Source organism: Camelus bactrianus, chromosome 11 (assembly GCF_048773025.1).
Source record: "Camelus bactrianus isolate YW-2024 breed Bactrian camel chromosome 11, ASM4877302v1, whole genome shotgun sequence".
Classification (NCBI taxonomy): Eukaryota; Metazoa; Chordata; class Mammalia; order Artiodactyla; family Camelidae; genus Camelus; species Camelus bactrianus.
In genome coordinates, this window is record NC_133549.1 from 66,386,417 (window position 1) to 66,406,064 (window position 19,648).

Here is a 19,648-nt window from a genome sequence, read left to right on the forward strand (position 1 = left end):
CCCAAAATACCTGTCCAGTGAGGATCAGTCAGTGCCTTGGCTGCTACCCTGTGTCAATGAGCAATTCTGTTCCTGCCTACAAGGGCCCTCCTGCAGGGCAGAGTCAGCCGGTCAGGGGGACAATAATTGTCCTTCAAATGGCCCATGCTCAGCACTGAGAAAGCTTCACACAGAGACAGCAGCTGACCACGGGGGACAGAGGGGACAGGAGTGAAGTTTCCGAAAGCCACCGCCATTCCTTGGGTGGACAGAGGGAAGGGGTGAGAAAACTCTTCTAACTGAGGAAGGTCTGGGCTAGACTAAAATGAAGTGCTAACCATTCTGCCCCCATGGAAAGGATCAGGTGGCTCTCACTGCACCAACATGAACCAATTTCTAAAATCTACTGCTGACTTAAAAGGCAAGTTGCAAAACCATGCATATACTCTAATCTCATTTGTAGTTTATAAAGGAGCTCTGAATCTGGACCCACAGTCCTAGCCCCTTTCTTTCTCGCTGTGTGACCTCAGGCAAGTTACTTAAGCTCTCTGTGCCTCAGCTTCCTCCTGTAAAACAAAAACAATAAAAGTACTGATCTTGCAGAGTTGTAAAGATTTAAACAATTTTATACTTGCAAAGAGCTTACAACAGCACCTGCCTAGGGTGGCATATCGTAAACACTACTACCATTGACTATGTTTATGTTCACATTGGCCTAAAATATCTCTAGAACTGGTACCGTGGCAGCCTCTTGGCAAGGGAATTGAATATATAGCACAGGAATAAGAGGGAGACTTAATATCCCAAACCTTGGAATAGGGTGTTTATCTATTGCCTTTTTAAAAAGAAATAATAGGGACATGTTTTCAAATGAAGCCTCAGAGCTTTACTAGACAAACTCCCAAGGGAGGTGGAGGGTACTTTTCTAAATCTCTGAGCCAGGAGCAAAGGAGATCTGTGCTTAGAGCTCAGAACAGAGAAGTGAAGGAAACTTCGAAGTCCCATGTCACATGGTGGGTGAGAAGAGTGAGCCTGGACCCTGGAGGACTGAGGCATCAGTTTATGCAGAGTTGCAAACAACATCCCTGGGTTCCAGGTGTGCAAACGAGTCCCAGGCCAAGGGGGCAGAGGGACTGTCGGGCTCTGCTGATCTCCAGGGGTTGACAAGATGCAGGATGAAGGAGAAATTCTCCTGCCTGTGTGGCAGGGATACCTCTCCAGGCTGCCTCCAACTCTCCAAAGGGAATTGACTTTATTTATTTCTGTCACTTTCTAAGAAGAGGATATAGTTTGGTTTATGTGGATACATAAACAAAGATAACAAATTAATAGCAGATGAGATGTATACACTGCCTTGAAATAATACAATTTTGCCTATTTTAGGGTGAGAAAATGGAAGCTCAGAGTGGTCCAATAATTTGCCCAAAGTCACAGAGCTTAGAAATGCCAGGGATAGGTTTTCAGACCCCATTAGTAAACTCTTTCCTCATGGTTCCGAGCACAGTGCCTGGCAAACAGCGGGCACTTGAGAGCTAAGCAGGTAAGGAATGCTAAAAACTACCACCCATCAGAAGTCCAGTTAACATCAGCTAAGAAAGTCACTGTGCCCTGCAAGATACCCCACCCCTCATGCCTTTCACAGTGAGATTTTACAGCAACTCCCATCAAGAGGTGGAGTTCAGCTCCCCCCCTCTTAAGTCTGGGCTGACCTAGTGACCACTTTGACCAAAAGAACGCAGCAGAAGTCATGTTCAGTTTCTTCAAATCAGCTTCTCCTTTCCCTTTGCCTGCATCCACCCCTGGGTACCAGATGTATCGGGGCCCTGGGAGCAGAAATCCAGGCCTCAGGGTGAGCAGAGAGCTCACGATGTGCAGCCCCCTCTGGCACCAAATGTAATCATTTAAAGATGATCCAACTCTGAGGGGCTGTGACCTTAGTAGAAGGAAGTCCCCAGGGTGCCCACAGGATTCAACTTGGCATGCTGGGCGTAAGCAAGTGGCTCTATCCCCAGCACCAAAGCAGTCCACCTCCTCTGTCAAGCATCGGAAGAGGATGTTAGTGGGCTGTGTGGAGCCCAGCAAAGCCTATTCAAGCCTCCTCTTCACACACAAAAGGAGATGGTGTTTCTATTTGAAAGAGAAACCACAATAGAGGTTGGGGCCAGAGCCTTCTCTGTGGGAGCCAAGTGGGCCTCTCAGCTCCAGCTTCTGCCCTGCCTGGTCACCATCCCTCAGTCTGCTGCTGCCCCTGCGAAATCCATTTCCTGGGCACACCACTGCCTTCCTCTGTAATCCAAGGTGGCGTTGGGGAGGCAGGAGCCACCAGAGCTTGAGAGGGACTTCAAACAGCATCCTTCCACAGACTTTTTCTTTTTTTTTTTTTGGTCTGTGGGAGATCATTAGGTCTATCTATTTATTTATTATTAGTTTTTTGTTTGTCTGTTTTTTAATGGAGGTATTGGAGATTGAACCCAGGACCTCGTCCATGCTAAGCATGCACTCTACCACTTGAGCTATACCCCCTTTTTTTCTTTCTTTTTTTTTTTTCACAGACTTCTGATGGAATGATATTATGATAAATGTATTTCTGCACCTGAGGCACAAATACAGGGGCCCTAAACGCCTTTCTTTGGTGCTCGCTGCCGTGCTCTCTGGAGAGGGCCTACCTACTCATCCTGCCACATGTCAAATCCTCTCAAAGGGACCCTGAGCTAACACAGGTGGCCTGGAAAGGCTGCCCTGCCTGGGTGTACTGTTCTGAGAGACTGGACAAGCCCCTTCTTTCCCTGACCTTCCTTCTCCACCCATGAAATGAGATGGCAGAGACAGCTCTAATATTTTATGGGAGATTCATCCAACTGGTGGCCCGTGGGCTAAGTCTAACTCGCAAAATGTATTTTACTGGCCTCCAAATTATGTAAAAATTGATAAAATTCACATAAAAATCCGTATTTCCAGCTTCAATTGCATAAAACAATCAGAACAGTCTTGTGGCATATCGGCAGAAGCCGAGCAGGGCACGGACCAGTTGGCCACAATCTCCACCACGCCCTCTTGTCATCTGCCCAATCTGAGTCACTCATCACTTCTATGCTAGTCTCTTAGGCATTTGCATTTATAACCCCCAAATGACAGTCTCAACCTTGGCTGTCAGCACTTTAGAATGTCTGATAGAGGTTTTAACAGATGCCTAGGCCCAGGCCACACACCCACACACACATTCTGATTCAGCTGGTCTTGGGGTAGAATCAAAGCAATGGTGTTTACAGAAAAGCTCCTCTGATGATTCTAATTGTAGCCAGGCTGAGAACTGCTCGTCCGAGGGCCCTGCTGGCTGGGAGGACCCATCTCACCTGTGCAAAGAAGCAGCCACCAGAGAAGGAAGGATGAGAAAAGTGAGCCTGGTCAAACTTACCCACAGGTGCCTCTGGGGAACCAAGTCTTGCCCTGGAATCCTCCCAGCCCCAGTCGTAAGTACTTAAGCTTTTTAGGCACAAATGCAATGAGCTTTGCGAGCTTCAGTCAGAAATAACTACCCAGACCGATCCCTCCTCCTTTCCCTTGTGTCTGCACCCAGTCCAGGTCCTGCCCGTAGCTCCCTCCTGAGCCACTGTGCAAGCTGCTTCCGGTCCCTGGACAGGGTGTGTCAATTCACGCTTCCCTCTCCCCTCTAGGCTCCGCCCGAGGCTCGCTCTTCCTCCAGGAAGCTGCGTGAGATGTGCGTGCTCAAGTCCCTCAGGTTCCATCAGCATTTTACATACTGGTTTCTCTAACCAGGCTCTTAGGCCTTTTTCATGCCCCTATCAGATAGAGAATCCCAGAAGGCAGGAATCGTCTCTCTTACGCCTCCTGTGCCCTCCCCAGTTCTCCCGCCCCACCATTTCACAAACACACACCAAGCGCCCAGGCTGCAGCTCCACCCCACTGGTCCCTGAGCGGCAGTGGGCTCTCTCAGGATGGAGGGACTCCTCTGTGGAGAGGGTGTGGGCACTGCAGGGGCCACTGCATCCTGCTCATCCACCCAGAGGAGCCATTTCAAATGAATCTACAGTGCCTACCTGCTGGCCTCCTGCCCACCTCCCTGCCAAGCACCCGAGTCCGCTTGCTCTGTGTGTGTGTGTGTGCCCAGCAAGGAAAAGAACATCTTGTCAGCTGTCACCCCTGAACTGAGAAAGCAACATGGAGAAAGCAACGGGAGAACAATGCTAGATTGAGGGCGGTCACAAGGGGGCTCACACAGGTCTACTGATAAATAACTACTCCTGAGATGCAGAACCCCAAACACCCTACTGGTCTGTTCAGAACAAGACAATCACTCCAGGACCCACTCCCTTGACCATTAATCAATCTGAGTCACAGCCAGCCAGAGACAGGAATGACACTTAGAGATTCCCAGGCTGCAGGGAAGACACAGGTCTTAAGGACAGACCTTAAAAGCTTCCCCTGGGAATGAGTTCCTGAGTCTAGCTGACGCAACCAGCCCTGGTGACACTCCCCAGGCAGGGTTGGAGCCTGAAGCACGAGGGCCAGCAGCAGGCCCTTCTGGCCTGAGCTGACCAGGGCTCACCTCTGAGCTGACAGAACGTGGTCATGAACTTGCTGGTGAGGGATTTGAGCTCGTTGTTGGCCAGCGTGATGAGGTGGATCTGGTCAGTGACATTCCGCAGGACCTTATAGATGCCGATGGGGAAGGAAACCAGCTTGCACTCGGCCAGATCTGTAGCCAAAGGACAAAGGCCAGAGTCAGCAGCCACAGGTGCTCACGGACTTACTCCAAACCCATGTACCCCGACAGCCCGTCTCTCCTCCCAGCCTCCCTCCTCTCCTACCTGTCTTCCCTGTACCAGGCTCGAGACCCGGCCCTCCCTCCTCCAAGAGCCTTCATCACCATTAATCACACTTGTCCCAGCCTCACACCTTGAACCTTAGGGCTTATTCTAGCACTTTCTCTAATAGTACAGCTGCTAGCCAGAATGCAGAAGGAAGAGATCTGCCGGGACAGTGGTGACCAGCACTTGTAGCCATGTGCCTGAGGCCCCACAGGGTCCGTAAGTCTCTCCAGGATCATCAGACCCAACTGTGAAGCTGCAGCCTTAAGGGTACTTTGTAAGAGTCTACTCCTTTGAAAACAGGCAATTCACACAGACTTTGTGCTCTGATCTGCTTCCCCATCCTGTCACTCTGAAAACAAGCAGGGCAGCCTCTGTGGAGAACAGTCTGGCAGTTCCTCAAATGGTCAAACCTAGAGTTACCATATGACCCAGCAATTCCACTTCCGGGAATACTCCCGAGAAAAACGAAACCAGTTTTCTCCTCACAAAACACAGTACACGTGAATGTTCAACAGCAGTGTTAGTCATAATGGCCAAAAAATGGAAGAACAACCCATGTGTCCATCAACAAATGAATGGATAAGCAAAATGTGGTATCTCCATAAAGTAAATAATGTTCAGCAATTAAAGGAAATGAAGTACCAATATATGCTACAACATAGACAGGCCTTGAAAACATGATGGTAAGTGAAAGAAGCCAATCTCAAAGGACAATACTTAGTATGAGGCCATTTATATGAAGCATCCAGAATAGGCAAATGTAGAGACAGAAAGGAGATTAGTGGTGACCTAGGGGTGGGGGTATGAAAGGTGGCAACTAAGGGGTGAGGGGTTTCTTTGTAGGGGTAATGCAAATGTTCTAAAATTGCATCTGGTGATAATTACACAACTCTGAATACACTCAAACCACCAAACTGTACACCTTAAATGGATGGATTGTACATATATGAATTATATCTCAGTAAAGGGATTTCATATATATGGCAGCAGAGAGACACTGAAAGCATGGAGGCTCAGAAATAAGGCTGTCCAGCTCATCTAAGTCACTTAACTTTCCTGAGCCTCTATTTCCTCATCTGTAAAATGGGGGTATCATCATCTACCTAGCAAGGCTGTCAGGAAAAGTGAATAGAAAAAAAGTACTCAGTGTACTAACCAAGTGCCTGTCATGCACAAGGTCCTAGCTTCAATCCCCAGTACCTCTATTAAAAAAAAAGAAAAGAATCCTCTGTACCTCCATTAAAAAAAAAAGACTCTCTAAAAGTGAAGGTGAGGTGATAACCAATTTTATAAGGCTACAATAATTAAGACAGAGGATAACAGGAAAATAGATCACAGAAAGAAAAAATGTAGTCCAGAAAACATAGCCCATAAATGTCATAATTTAATAAATGCTAAAGGAATCCTCACAAATAAATTGGGAAAGGGAAGGATTAATAACTGATGTCAGAATAACCAATTGACAATTTTGGGAAAACAAGAGAGAGTGACACTCAATTAACCTAAGAATCAAAATAAAACTCTAGATAGAATTACATTTTAAATATTTTTTTGAAATCAAACCAAAAAAATCAGAAGTAAACACAATTTCACTTTTGTACAACCTCTTAGGCGAGGATAACTTTCTAAACCTCGGAGCCATAAGAGGATCACAAAGGGACAGATCAACAAACCTAGGTATAAAAAACATAAAACACCAGGATGCTTAAAAAAAATAAGGCAAGAAACAGATTGTGAAAAAGGATCTATCAATAGGATGCATAAAGAGTTATCCTATTATTTAAAATGCTCAATATAATTCAATTTACAAAATTAAGACCACCAGATAATAGATCTTCACCAGGGAGAAAATACAATTAGAAAAAATACATGGCCCCAATATGTGCTGCCAAACTGCTTCCCAGACTGTGTATACCAATTTACATACATCCTGGCCAACAAGTAAGAGGATCATTAAAAAAAACAAAAAACAGCTTTGCTAATGTGATCAGGGGAAATGGTATCCCTTGCTCTACTTTGTAATTCTTTCATAATAAGACTGATTATCTTTTATTGTTAATTAACCATTTTTATTTCCCCTGTGGAATCCTGTTCGGGTCTCTTGCTTTTTTTCTGTTTGGAATTCTCACCTTCCACTTATTATTTCACATGTGCTAGGTTGTCAGAGCTGTCCTCGCTGTACGCAGGAAACTGCAAGTGAGTGCCTTGCCCAGGGTCATTCAGCTAAAATAGGGAAGTAAGAGTTGGACGCAGGGTCCTAACCATTGTACAATCCTGCCCTCTTGAGTCAATAACATACCCAGGTTCCTGCCTCTAGGCCAGAGAAGGGGAGTTCATGCTGAGCACCTCAGTGGGAAGCCAGAGCCATGGCTCAAACTCCTGGAGGCCTTTCCAGGTCGGCACCTGTGATCTGGAGACAGGCTCTGGAGCCTTCTTCACAAGCCAGTCAGCTTTTATCCTCAGGAAATTCTCCAGGTCTAATCCAGAGCATGGATACCTTCTCTACTGGCTATAACTGTTTACAGTAGAGAAAAGCCCCCTGGCTTGAGCCAAGTTCAATGCTGGGGCTTACAGGGGGAGACAGCACTACTTCCAGAGGACACAGCCAGGATGTGGCTGGGGGCCAGGTCCCACTAAGGGAGGGGGACCCTACCCAGGGAAGAGAAGACCCAATCTGGAGACAGATGAGTTGTCCTCCAGGAGCCATGGGATGTCACCAAGAGGAGAATCCCATTCTCTATGGGTCCTCAGAGCTGATGGGACAGGGCAGAGTTCATCAGTCACAAAGAAAAGGTTCCCTGTGGGACGTGAGTGCCCCATCATGGGGTGTGATCAGGAAGGGTCACCACAGAGTAGATTCCTGAACCAGATGGAGGCCGGGTGATCTCCAAGCTCTCACTCAACTCAATAAAACAAACATAGCTAACATCATGAATATGGACCATGTGCCAGGCACTGTAGTAGGCACTTCTTAATGTATTAACTCACTAAATTCCTATAACAACGATGAGTTACCTTCATAGGAGGAAAGTGAGGCCCATGTTGATAGGTATATTGTCCAACGTCATTTTCATAAGGTGATGGAGTGCAAAGAATTGGAATGCAAAGATTCTGGTCATTGCTAGGGTGATCAACTTGTCCTGGTTCACCCAATTTTAGCCTGGTTCCAATTTTAGCACCAAAGGTTCTGCACCCTGAGGGACCTCTCCTTAGTCCCAGACAACTCAGGACAGTTGGTTGCCCTAGATTTGGGCTGCATGCTGATGGATGAGACATCACTAGAGTCAGAGAGGAGAGAGGGAAGGCAACCCAGGAATGGGCCATGGCAGGAGCAAAGGCCCTCTGGGGCTCCACCTTTAAGCCCTGCCTCCTCCTGCAGTTTCTGGGAGCCTCGCCAGAGAGGAAGGCTCTAGCCCTGAATCATTTCATGCTACTTGGTGTTGCATGCATGCCCACAGACCCCAACAGGGGCTCAGGGGTAACAACGACAGGGGGCAACATCAGCCTCCTCCATCAACATCTGGACAGCAGAAGGATTCAACCGCACCTTTCCCCAGGGCCCCCCAATCACCCACACTTAAGCTACAGTGAAGACCAGAGACCCTGTGGGGAAGGCCCTGTAATAAACACAAGGCATAATTATCCTTATAATTATAATTATTATTGCAAGAAGACCAAACTGCATGTCCCCCAACCTCTAATTAGGGCAGTACTTTGTGTTAATAAAAAAGCTTTTTAATTCAAGATACAAGAGTCCTTCATTAAAGGTTATCTTGTTAATTCTAATGAATGCCCGATGAAAAGTAACTGGTGGGCAGAACGGGGGCAAAACAAGCAAAATCCAAGCAGTAAGCAGAACGTTCTGCGGGAAGTCAGGAGGGCTGAGTCAAGCTTGTGTTGTTCTCTAGAAACACAGAACTCTGACCCCTGCCCAGTCCCTGCTGAGAGGTGGGCCTGGACACAGGGCCCCGCAGCGGGAAGATGAGAGGGTAATGAGCCCCTGCAGCCAAGTCAAGGGGCCCAAGGGAAAAGGTCGGGGACTCAGGATGGCAGGCCCATGGGCCTCGTGGTCTGACCAAGAAGCAAGGAAATCTGCCTCCAGTGTGACCCAGTCCCACCCAGCATATCTTTTTTTTTTTTTTTTTCACAAATTGTCTATTTTCACAAATGTCTTTTTTCATGGACTCTCAGGATTAGGAGACTGGATGTTACTTAGCCCATGTTTTCCAAACTTCCCAGGAAGAATCATCTGGAGAGGTGGGTCCTAGGCCTCTATCCCTGCGATTCTGCCTCAGTGGGTCAGGAATGGTGCCAAGGCATTTGTGTTTCTAACAGGTATTACCAAGTGACTCTTACCAATAAGCAAACTGAGTAACAAAGCCTCCAATCTAAGACCCAAAATTCTCTTAATGCCTCTACTGGAGGGCTCAGAGTTCTTGAATACTCTTGGTGATGGGGAGCTCACCTCCCTTCCACAGAATGTTTTTAACTGTTAGAGAGTTCTTTCATGAACCATATGATAACTGCTACCCTGCCACTACCTGGTGGTCCTTCTGCTCTCTTGGATCATGCATAGATATCTGCCCCTATGTGACAATCCTTTACATTAGACAAGGATGAAGTTGATTAAAGCTTTTCCCCAGGCAAGAACATCCCAGAAACTTCAATCTCCATGGTTTTAGAAGCTCCCTTCAGAGAGCTGGGACTGGACCAACCAGAACTTGCTCCTGTGCAGGTTTTCAGTCTTTGACATATGACTGCAGCCACCTTTCACTGACACCAGCTGCGTGCCCGAAACTGCCCAGGGCCTCAGACCTACCATCTCATTTACTCCTCAAAACTACCCCGTAAAGTCAGTTATATACTTACCTCCATTTAACAGAGGAGAAAACTGACCCTCAGAGATGTTAAAGATTAGATTGCTCAAGGTCACATGATTGATCCAAGGTCACCCAGTTAATGAAGTAAGAGTTTACAGTTATAAAGTGCTTCCTTACATGCAAGGCAGTGATCTCAGCACTGTCACAGTAACTCTTTTTACAATTTTACAATTTTATTTTTAGTTTTTTTTATTGAGGTATAGTTGATTACAACGTTATATAAGTTTCAGGTATACAAGTGATTCACAACTTTTAAAGGTTATACTCCATTTATACTGATAAAATATTGGCTAAATTCCCATATTGTACAATATATCCTTGAAGCTTTTTTCATACCTAATAGTCTGAACCTCTTAATTCCCTACCCCAATCTTGCCCCTCCCCTCTTCCCTCTACCCACTGGGAACCACTAGTCTGTTCTCTATACCTGAGTCTGTTTCTTGTTTCTTATATCCACTAGTTTGTTGTATTTTTCAGGTTTCACATTTAAGTGTTACCATACAGTATTTGTCTTTCTCTGACTTATTTCACAAGCACAATACCCTCTAAGCCCAACCATGTTGTCGCAAACGACAAAATTTCATTCTTTTTTATAGCTGAGTAATACCATATTAACTCAATCCTCACCACAGCTTCATGAGATGGGAACTAATATCACCACCTTCGTTTTTAGAGGAAGAATCTGAGGCACAGATCTGCGGGCTTGGTTAGTAAGAGGCATAGCTGGCCCTGAACGCATGTCCCTAACCGCCATAAACACAGCCTCCCTACAGTATGTAACTCTCACTTGGGATGGTCAGCTGCTCTGAAACAAAAGAGAAGATTGTGAGTTCCAAAGAGCAGGCAGGTTTTCCAAGATTTACAGAAGATTCCTGTGCACACTGCTATATTGTAGTTACCACGGAGTTATACTAAGGGGGCTTAGAGTTGAAAAAGCTGGTGAAAGAATTATCCAGTATCAGAGCCTGAATGTATCACTTATGGGCTATGGAATCTCAGGCAGGACCCTCCGACTCTCATGTCCTTGGTTTACATCTCAAGGAGATGCCAAGGTAGGAGCTGATTATCTATCTCCAAGACCCCTCCCAGCTGCCATCGTGGGTTTCAGCTGGTGGGTCTCAGGCTGGCTACACACTGGGTCAATCATCTATAGGCTCTTGATACCTGAGTCTCATTCCCAGAGATTGTGGTTTAATTAGTGTGAGCTGGGGCTTGGGAATCAGGGTTTCTCAAGCTCCCCTGGTGACTCTGATATGCAGCCAGGGTAGAGAACTCCGCACTACACCATCACCTCTCAGACTACAATGTGCCAACAGATTATCTGGGGATCTTGCTAAGACGAGGCTTCTTATGCTGCCAGACTGGGGTGGGACCTGAGATCCTGCATTCCTACCAGACAAATCCAAGGACCACTCTCAGTAGCAAGGGCTAGTGCAATGCAGTGGTTCTCAAAGTGGGGTCCCTGGACCCACAGCATCAGCATCTCCCCAGAACTTGTTAGAAATGCACATTCTCAGGCCCCACCCCAGACCTACAGAATCAGCTCTGGGGGCGGGGCCCAGCCACCTGTGTTTTAACAAGCCCTCCAGCTCGAGTTTGAGAATCACTGGCATAGAGGGACTGGGCCTCCACCAGCTGTGGTGACTTGGCCCTGACTGATGGTGATGATGATGGCAATCGTGACTTAACTCACATTAACAAAGTGCAGGGGCTTTAAGTGTGCTCATTCGTGGAAGGTTATTTTGCCCTGGGTGCCTCCCGCTTCCCCTCAGATCAGGCTGTTTCAAGACAGAGCCACTGTCTCTTCATTCTTCTCTCTTGCTTGTTCATGTTTCTGGCTCTGAAGGAGGCACAGGTGGCCCTTGGTGTGGAAGCGGCGGGACTCAGGTCCCGGCCCCTCTGCTATCAGCCGTGGGGTCTCAGGGAAACAATTTTTCTGGGGGTTTTGTCTCCTCTTCTGTAAATGAGGGTTTCGACCATGGAATTTTGTGGTGGTGGCAGGGGGGGCAGTCTCAACTAGGCTGGACATTCTGTGACTCCCTGTTTTTACTGGGCAAAGATCTTTGGCCAGTGCTCTTGTCAAAGCGAAGAGATGGCAAGCTGCAGGCACGCGTTTCTGAATTGTCCTTCCTTAGAATGTGCTGGAATATGCACTCTAATGAGGATACCTGAGGCTCAGTGGAGCTGGCCACCCATGTCCATGAGTAAAGAGTGGGGATTTGAACCCAGGGTAGTCCGACTCCAAAGCCCACGGTCTTTCCACAGCCCCACACTGCACTCACTCTTCCTATCATGGTCAGAAGATAGTCCTAAAAAAAGTAAGATAATAATAACTTATGCTTATATGTATCTTCCCATGTGCCTGAGACTTTTCTAAGCATCTGACACACCTTATCTAATTTAATCTTCACAACAACCTCATGAAGTAGGTAGTACTACGTTCATCCCTGTTTAATCACTGTAGAAACGGAGGCCGAGTCGGTGAATAGAGGAGGTGCAGCTGGAACCCAGACAGTCTGGCTGCTCTACCTGAGAGAGCTCAGTCCAGCAGACCAGGACCTGGGGTCGTGTGAGGGCAGCAAAACAGAGGCCCTGGGTGGAATGGGACTCTCGTTCAGGAGGCTGGTACAGAGAAAATAGATTTTTCTGGAACGTGAGTTGAAAACTTAAACACGGGTCTGCTGGGGAGAGCCAGCAGCCCTTTTAGAAGATCAAACTCCCAGCGCCTCCATGTGTATTCCAGGGCTAGGGGCTGCGAGTTGGCACCCTGGCCTAAGAAGCAAAACTGTAAACAGCTGGGCCTCTGGGCCTCGGGCTGCCAGCCTGTGAAATGCCATTTGATCTCCAAAGCTGGGAGGCGCGGGGAGCAGAGAGCGAGCAAACAGCAGTCACCAAGGACTGGTGTCAGTGCACTGCTGCACACGGTTGGGCTGCACTCTTAACTGGTACTTATGCACAGTGTTCACGGAGCGAACTAACTCTAGAAGGCCGAAGACAAAAAGAGTCCTGGCCCCATTGTCAAATCCCCTTCCCCAGAGACAACTGCTTTAGGGATTTTCGGGGATTTTGCTGGTGTTTAATTCCCAATCTCTAGCACAGCCTTTCCTGGGAAAACCCATCTGTCTCATACCACCTGGAGAGGAAAGGTCAGAGGAGGAGTTCACCAAGCACTGCAGAAGTCCAGAAAGTTCCACCACAATAGCAGTTATACTGGGCCCTGTCAGGGAGGTGGAGAGAGAAGGGCAAAAGGCACTCAGGAAAGGGAAAATGTGCATGGCGTCTTCTGGGAACAGGGGAGACCACTAAACTTGAACATGGCCACGGGCTTGGGGATGTTTCTTTTACTGCCTACTTTATAGATCTCTGTATTGTGTGATATTTTTACAACAAGCATTTATTACTTCTTACAGATATCCTCCGTTTAAAGAAACTAGCATCCCAAACATCCAGCTACCCATGGGGAATGTGCTCAGAGACCTGGACCAGTGGAGAGCCGTCTCGATGGGGACATGGGGAACAGGGTAAAATCCCACCAGGGCCAAGCTCAGAGAGGCTACTGCAGAGCACAGCCAACAGCCCAACAAGTGCTGCACACACGAGAAACCGGAATTTTAGAGGTTCTTTTTCCCCAACCTACTACAGAGTCCCAGCCTCTCTGGTAAATGCTGGGACTGCAGAGTGTCTGCCTCCAAAAGCAAAGCTGAGCTTCTGGCCCCTGGCCAGCGGCCAGCACAGCCAACAGTCAGGACAAGCTCTAACCACACAGGAACAGCCAGAGCCCTAAAAAGGAGAAAGTGCCTACGGCGTGGGCCTGAGAGCTCTCTCTTCCAGATCCAAGCTGAGGCTTTTCTTAGGCTGGGGATTTCTTGCTATGGGATCTCAGGCAAGTTACTTAACCCCAGCTTGAATTTCTCCTGCAATAAAATGAGAACAAGAATTCATGCAAAAACCTTCACATGCATGTTCCTAGCAGCGTCATTACAATAACCAAAAAGTAGAAATAGTTCAAATGTGTATCAGCTGAGGAATGGATAAGCAGTGTGGTAGCTTCATATACTAGAATATCACTTGGTCATAAAAAGGAATGAAGTGAGGGAGGGTGTAGCTCAAGACGTAGAGCACATGCTTAGCATGCATGAGGTCCTGGGTTCAATCCCCAGTACTTCCTCTAAAAATAAATAAATAAATAAGTAAACCTAATTACCTGCCCTCCCCCCCCAAAAAGAGTGACAGTGAAATAGTCATTAAATATATATATATATATATATATATATATATATATATATACACACATATATATATACACACACACACATATATATATACAGGAATGAAGTGCTGATACAACATGGATGAACCTCAGAAACATTATGCTAAGTGAAAGAAACCAGTCACAAGATTCCCTTTATATAAAATGTCTAGAATAAGCAAAGCCATAGAGACAAAAGGAGACTGATGGCTGCAAGGGGCTTGAGGAGATGGGGGAAATTGGGAGTGACTGCTTAATGGTACAGGGTTTCTTTCTGGGGTGATGAGAAAATGTTCTAAGATTGATGGTCGCGATGATTACACAAACTTGTGAATATACGAAAAACCACAGAATGTTACACTTCAAAATGGTGAATTTAATGGTATGTGAATTATTCCTCAACTTACAAAAAAATGAGGACAAGATGATCCAACTATCATGGTTGTTCTGAGCAGGAAATACAATGTCCACAAGGGGCTAAGCACTGCATGGCAGACAGTGTGTACTCAGTGAACAGGAGATGCTGTTAGGAGGATCCAAAGACATTGTTTTGATGTGAGAATTCATTACAGGGTTGTGCTTCAGCTCTGCTGCTCCCTGAAGAAGGAAGAGGATCTCTGGCAGTCACTTATTCTAACAACCCCACAACAAGGAAACAACTCTGTGCGTGTGTGTGCGTGCGTGCGTGTGTGTGTGTGGTGTGTTATCATGGGATCTGGGACTTGCCAAAACAATCCCTGCTTCTTCCTGGCAAGCCAGCCAACAACCTTAAAAAAAAAAAAGCTATATTTAATTAAAATCAAATAATCCCACACAGAAGACAACGAAGTGATGCACGATCACTGATTTGAGATATTCAATTATTTAATTCAATCGATGACTCATCGCTAACACATAGAACAAAAGGGAATAGGAACGGCAGCCACGATGATGCCAACAGGGCGGCCACTAACAGCTCTGAGGCTATCACAGCTGGTCGGAGCAGAGGCCACATGCTGAGTCAGACTTGGAGAGGCCTGGGCAGGCCCTGAGGTCTTCTACAAGGGCAACAGCAGCCAACACTGACTGAGCATCATCTCATTTAATCCTGACTACAGCCTCCAAGGAAGGGCATTGTTGACCAGTCCCCTTTTTGCAGAAAAGGAAACTAAGGCCCAGAGGTTAAGAATTTGTTCAAGGTCACACAATAAGTAAAGAAGAGGTGGAGCTTGGCTTCCTCTCAAGGATGTTGCCTTGCAGAGCAAGTCTGGAGACCTGGATCTGCTGCTGCCCTTAACACAAGTGACCTCGAGCAAGTCACTCCTGGACCTTGATCTGATCATGTGTAAAATACAGGGAATGAATTCAGCTCGTCTCTCTCCAAGTGCGCTTGTCTCTCTCCAAGTACGGAACACATAAATTTGGCAACTACAGATCAAACTTCTCACACTGTCACATGCTCATGAGTCACCTGGAGATCTTGTTAGGATGCAGGTTCTGATTCAGCAGGTCTGGGGTGGGGCCTAGGGATCTGCATTCCTAACAAGCTCCCCAGTGATGCTGATGCTGCTGGTCCTCAGACCACACTTTGAGAAGGACTTAGATGGTGATCACTTTACAAATGACAGCAGTCACACAGTGAGAAAGTCCCATTTCAAATTCTCACTCCAGAGTCAGTCATCACCCCTAAAGTCCTTGCTTTACCTCCTCTTTATGGGGGAGCAGATTCAGGCCCCACATGAATACCTAAGATTCCATAACTGTGTTCTGCTTTCATATTTATCTAGATGGTTATCAACTATTAATAAAAAATTATGTTGATTTTCCTTTTACAGTAATAATATAAAGTTCTTTTTAAGTTGTATCTAAGCTAAATTTATTTAAAGAAAAATGATCATAGTTAATACTTTCATGGCACTGAGCACATGCCGGCCACCATTCTAAACATTTACAGGCATTACACAATTTTCATCCCCCCAAAAACTCTAGAAAGTAAGGACCTTTTACAGATGAGAAAACTGAGACTTAGATCAGACTTAACTTGATAAGAAAGATCAAGCAGCTTGCCCAAGATCACACAGCTAATGAGTGGCTGAGCCAGGCTTCAAACCAGGGCAGCCTGACTTCAGAGTCGATCACATTACTCCACCGATGACAGAGTACAGCTGGCCCTCTGACTTGGCCCAAACCGTGACCATCACATGCACATGGTTAAAGGGAGGCAAACACTTGTTCCTTGCAGGCAGGGACAGTGACCTTTCACCTCTCCACCTCCCCAACACCCCCAGTGCCCGGCAAAATGCCCAGCCCACAGGAGAAGCCAACAAATGTCCCAGAATAAATTTCCCTGGTCTGACTCATTGGGCAGAGGAGACCTGGCTGTCTCCTTGCAGTAGCTGAGGCTGCTGACCACAGGGCAGGAGTCCACATGCACGGGTAGGTGTCACCAGGGGTAATGAAATGCCAGACAACTCAGTTAGCCTGGAGCCCACTTCCGAGCGGGGTGGAGGGTGAGGGGGCTGTGGCTGACAGCTGGGGAGACTGCACTTACTCAACAAAGGCGGCGCCCCAGGCATGACAGAGCTGCAGATATTGACTGGATTTCTACAATGCCTTTTATCTTCCTCAAATAATCACTCAGGCTTGTAATAATAAGGAATTCTACCCTGCAAGGAATGCTTTCTCAGAGCAGTAATTGGGCTTCCTGAGGTCACAGCTGGACAACTGAATGGACCCAGGAAGCGGTAGCAAACGCCTCCAAGCAGTGCCTTGTGCTCAGCATCTGACCTAGCCAAACACCAGTGCCTGGCTGAGGGCCACACGCTCCCCCACGTCCACCTGCCAGTCCTTGAACTCACTCACCGCCCAGACGTGGCTCACACCATTCCCAGTCTAGAATCCCCTTCCCTCTCCTCTCTGCCCCCGCAATTCCTCAAGCCAGCCCAGCCCCACCTCCCCCAGGCAGGGTGCCCCAACCACCTCACCTCCAACCTCAGGACACCTGCCTTAGTGCTCGTGTTGGACCACTGTCTCCCAGCTGGTAAGTATCTGCAGACTTGCCTCCAGGACCCGTGAGCAGTGAATGTGCCTGGAGGAGCACGTGTCCTCCTGCTGACTACCCTTGAGCCTAGCACAGAGCTGGGCAAACACTTTTGAACTTAACTATACCCTCAACCTCTGGGAAGCTTTGTCTTGTGGGGGGGGTCCCCCTTTATAAAATGAAAGTTCAAAAGCCCTTTTGGGGAATGAACGAAAGAATGAGCTAGTGTCTTGGCTTTGAGCTCATGGCAAGAACCATGCTGTCTATGACATAGATGTGATTATTCTAATATGGTTTTACTGTTACCTGAAAGAAACCAGCTTTATAACCATGTGGCTGTTTCTCCACTGAGGAATCCCTCTCTCTGGCCTCCTCACCCTGCCCCCACCCTCCATCCCCATCACCTGAATACTGCTTCCCATTCAAGAACCTGTGGGAACTCATGCCACACAGGGTGAACACACCCTCTGCAGCCCAGCATTCCTGCCGAGGATCTGGGTCCCACCTCCCTTTTTATATATCCTGCTTGCAACTCTGCTTCCGCTCTCCAGCTGAGCCAGATTGCTCACTGTTCCCTGCAAATTCTTTCTTTTCCCACGTCTGTATTTTTGCTACTTCTGTTCCCCATTGAGTAGAACATCCTCCTTTATCCTTAAAATCTTTTTCTGGAAAAGGAGAGAAAAGGAGAAACAAGGTCTTATTTAAATGCCACCTCTCCAAGAAGCCTTTACTCAGGTCCTCAACTGATGTAACTGCTACTGCCCGTAAGTGCCCTTTGCACGTTTGCTGCCTCTGTCTGGGCACCTCTGTCTGTGTCTTAGTGAGGATGATGAATGTGTTTGTCTCACTCTTCCTGCTTGGGTGGAGAGCTCCTTGAGGGCAGGGATTAGGTCCCACTGAGATGGGTGGCATGTTCCAGAGGGCACAGGAGGCCAACAGACTCCAGTTCGAATTTCAGCACAAGATTTGCCTGCTGTGAGAATCCAGGAAAACCCCTGCATTTCATGAAGTCTCAGTTTCCCCTTCTATGAGTGACATGAGAACACCACCTGTCCAGAGCTATTGATAAATCAGAAGCAATCATTCATGCAACAAAGATCTCCTGAGTATCCAGTACATGCTACTACCATCCAAGGATACGATGGTGAGCAAAACAGAGTCCCTGACCTCAAGAAGCTTGCACGTTAGTGTGGGAAGAGTGGTAATGCAGAGGCAAATATAAGAAAGAATGTCAGGCAATGATACTGCTCTCAAAAAAATAAAACAGTATAATGGGAGAGCATGTAAGAAGGGGCACTAAGGCAATCCACACTAGGGTGGTCAGGAAGGGCTTCTCAGAGGAAGCAGCATTTAGCCAAGATAAGAATAAAAAGAAGCAGGGCATACAAAGATCTGGGCAAAAGACAATCCAAGCAGAAATACCAGCAAGCGAATGGCCTAATGAGACACCTGCTGGAACTCAGTAAGCAGCTCCCACCTCCTTCTCCTCTAATCTTCCTGTCCTCTGCAGAGCTCCACAGAAAGACACAACGCACACTGAATACGTGTTTGCCAAAATGGACTTGGCAGAATGAGGAATCCTGGGATAAACTGAAGCATGAAAAAAATATGCATGTTAGCAAAACAGTCAACCAAGATGAGGCAGATGCCAATTAATTGGCTCTTAGTTCCTCATCTTTGATGATAATGACCTTTTGGAGCACCTGTCTCAGAACACACTACAATTTCCTGATGTCTAAAGGAAGTCAGAGAGCAGTCATTTCAGCCTGTGTCACCACATCTACAGCTCAGGGTTTGTCAGGGCTCCATTCCAGAATGACTGGCTTTGCCAGGCCCCTGCGTCATGTACCTCCATCCCCAGCTGCCTTGTCAGCCAGAGCCATGTTGCATTTCTGGCAGTATTTGATTTTTTTAAATTTTTAAAAATTAAAGTATATTTGATTTACAATGTTGTGTTAGTTTCAGGTGTACAGCAAAGTGATTCAGTTATATACATACATACATACATATATATACACACTTTTTCAGATTCTTTTCCATTATAGGTTATTATAAGATATTGAATATAGTTCCCTGTGTGGAATGAAGGTCCTTGTTAATTTATCTGTTTTATGTATAGTAGTATGTATATGTTAATCCCAAACTCCTAATTTATCACCCCACTTCTCCTTTGGTAACCATGATATCTTTTCTATGTCTGTGAGTCTATTTCTTGTTTGTAAATAAGTTCATTTGCATCACTTATTTAGATCACACACATAAGTGACATCATATGTTATTTGCCTTTCTCTTATTTACTTCACTTAGTATGATAATCTCTAGGTCCATCCATTTGCTGCAAATGGCATTATTTCATTCTCTTTTATAGCTGAGTAATATTCCATTGTGTATATACATATACCACAGCTTCTTTATCCAGTCATCTGTCGATGGACATTTAACTTGTTTCCATGTCTTGGCTATTGTAAACAGTGCTGTTATGAACACTGGGGTGTGTGTATCTTTTTGAATTAGTGAGGAGTGGGATTGCTGGATCACATGGTACCTCAGTTTTTTAAGGAACCCCCATACTGTTACATAGTGGCTGGAAGTATTAGATTTTAATAAACTCCTCAGTCTTGCTAAATCACTGCCCCTCACCAAGGCTAACACTTTCATACTTGAGCAACGCAAGCTTTTGATGCCACAG

General features: G+C 46.5%; 1 protein-coding gene across 5 annotated transcripts in view; it reads right to left on the minus strand.

The window, feature by feature from the left end:
* The window catches only part of LRRC20 (leucine rich repeat containing 20), a 58,976-nt gene that overhangs the window by 33,103 nt on the left and 6,225 nt on the right, over positions 1-19,648 (minus strand). For all 5 annotated transcript variants that reach the window (XR_012510290.1, XM_074374135.1, XM_045514218.2 and 2 more), the window contains one exon: positions 4,547-4,696. Coding sequence is in view for 4 of the 5 variants with exons in the window: in XM_074374135.1 (XP_074230236.1) it covers positions 4,547-4,696 (150 nt within the window). In the remaining variant the exon portion in view is untranslated. The remainder of the gene's footprint in view (positions 1-4,546; positions 4,697-19,648) is intronic.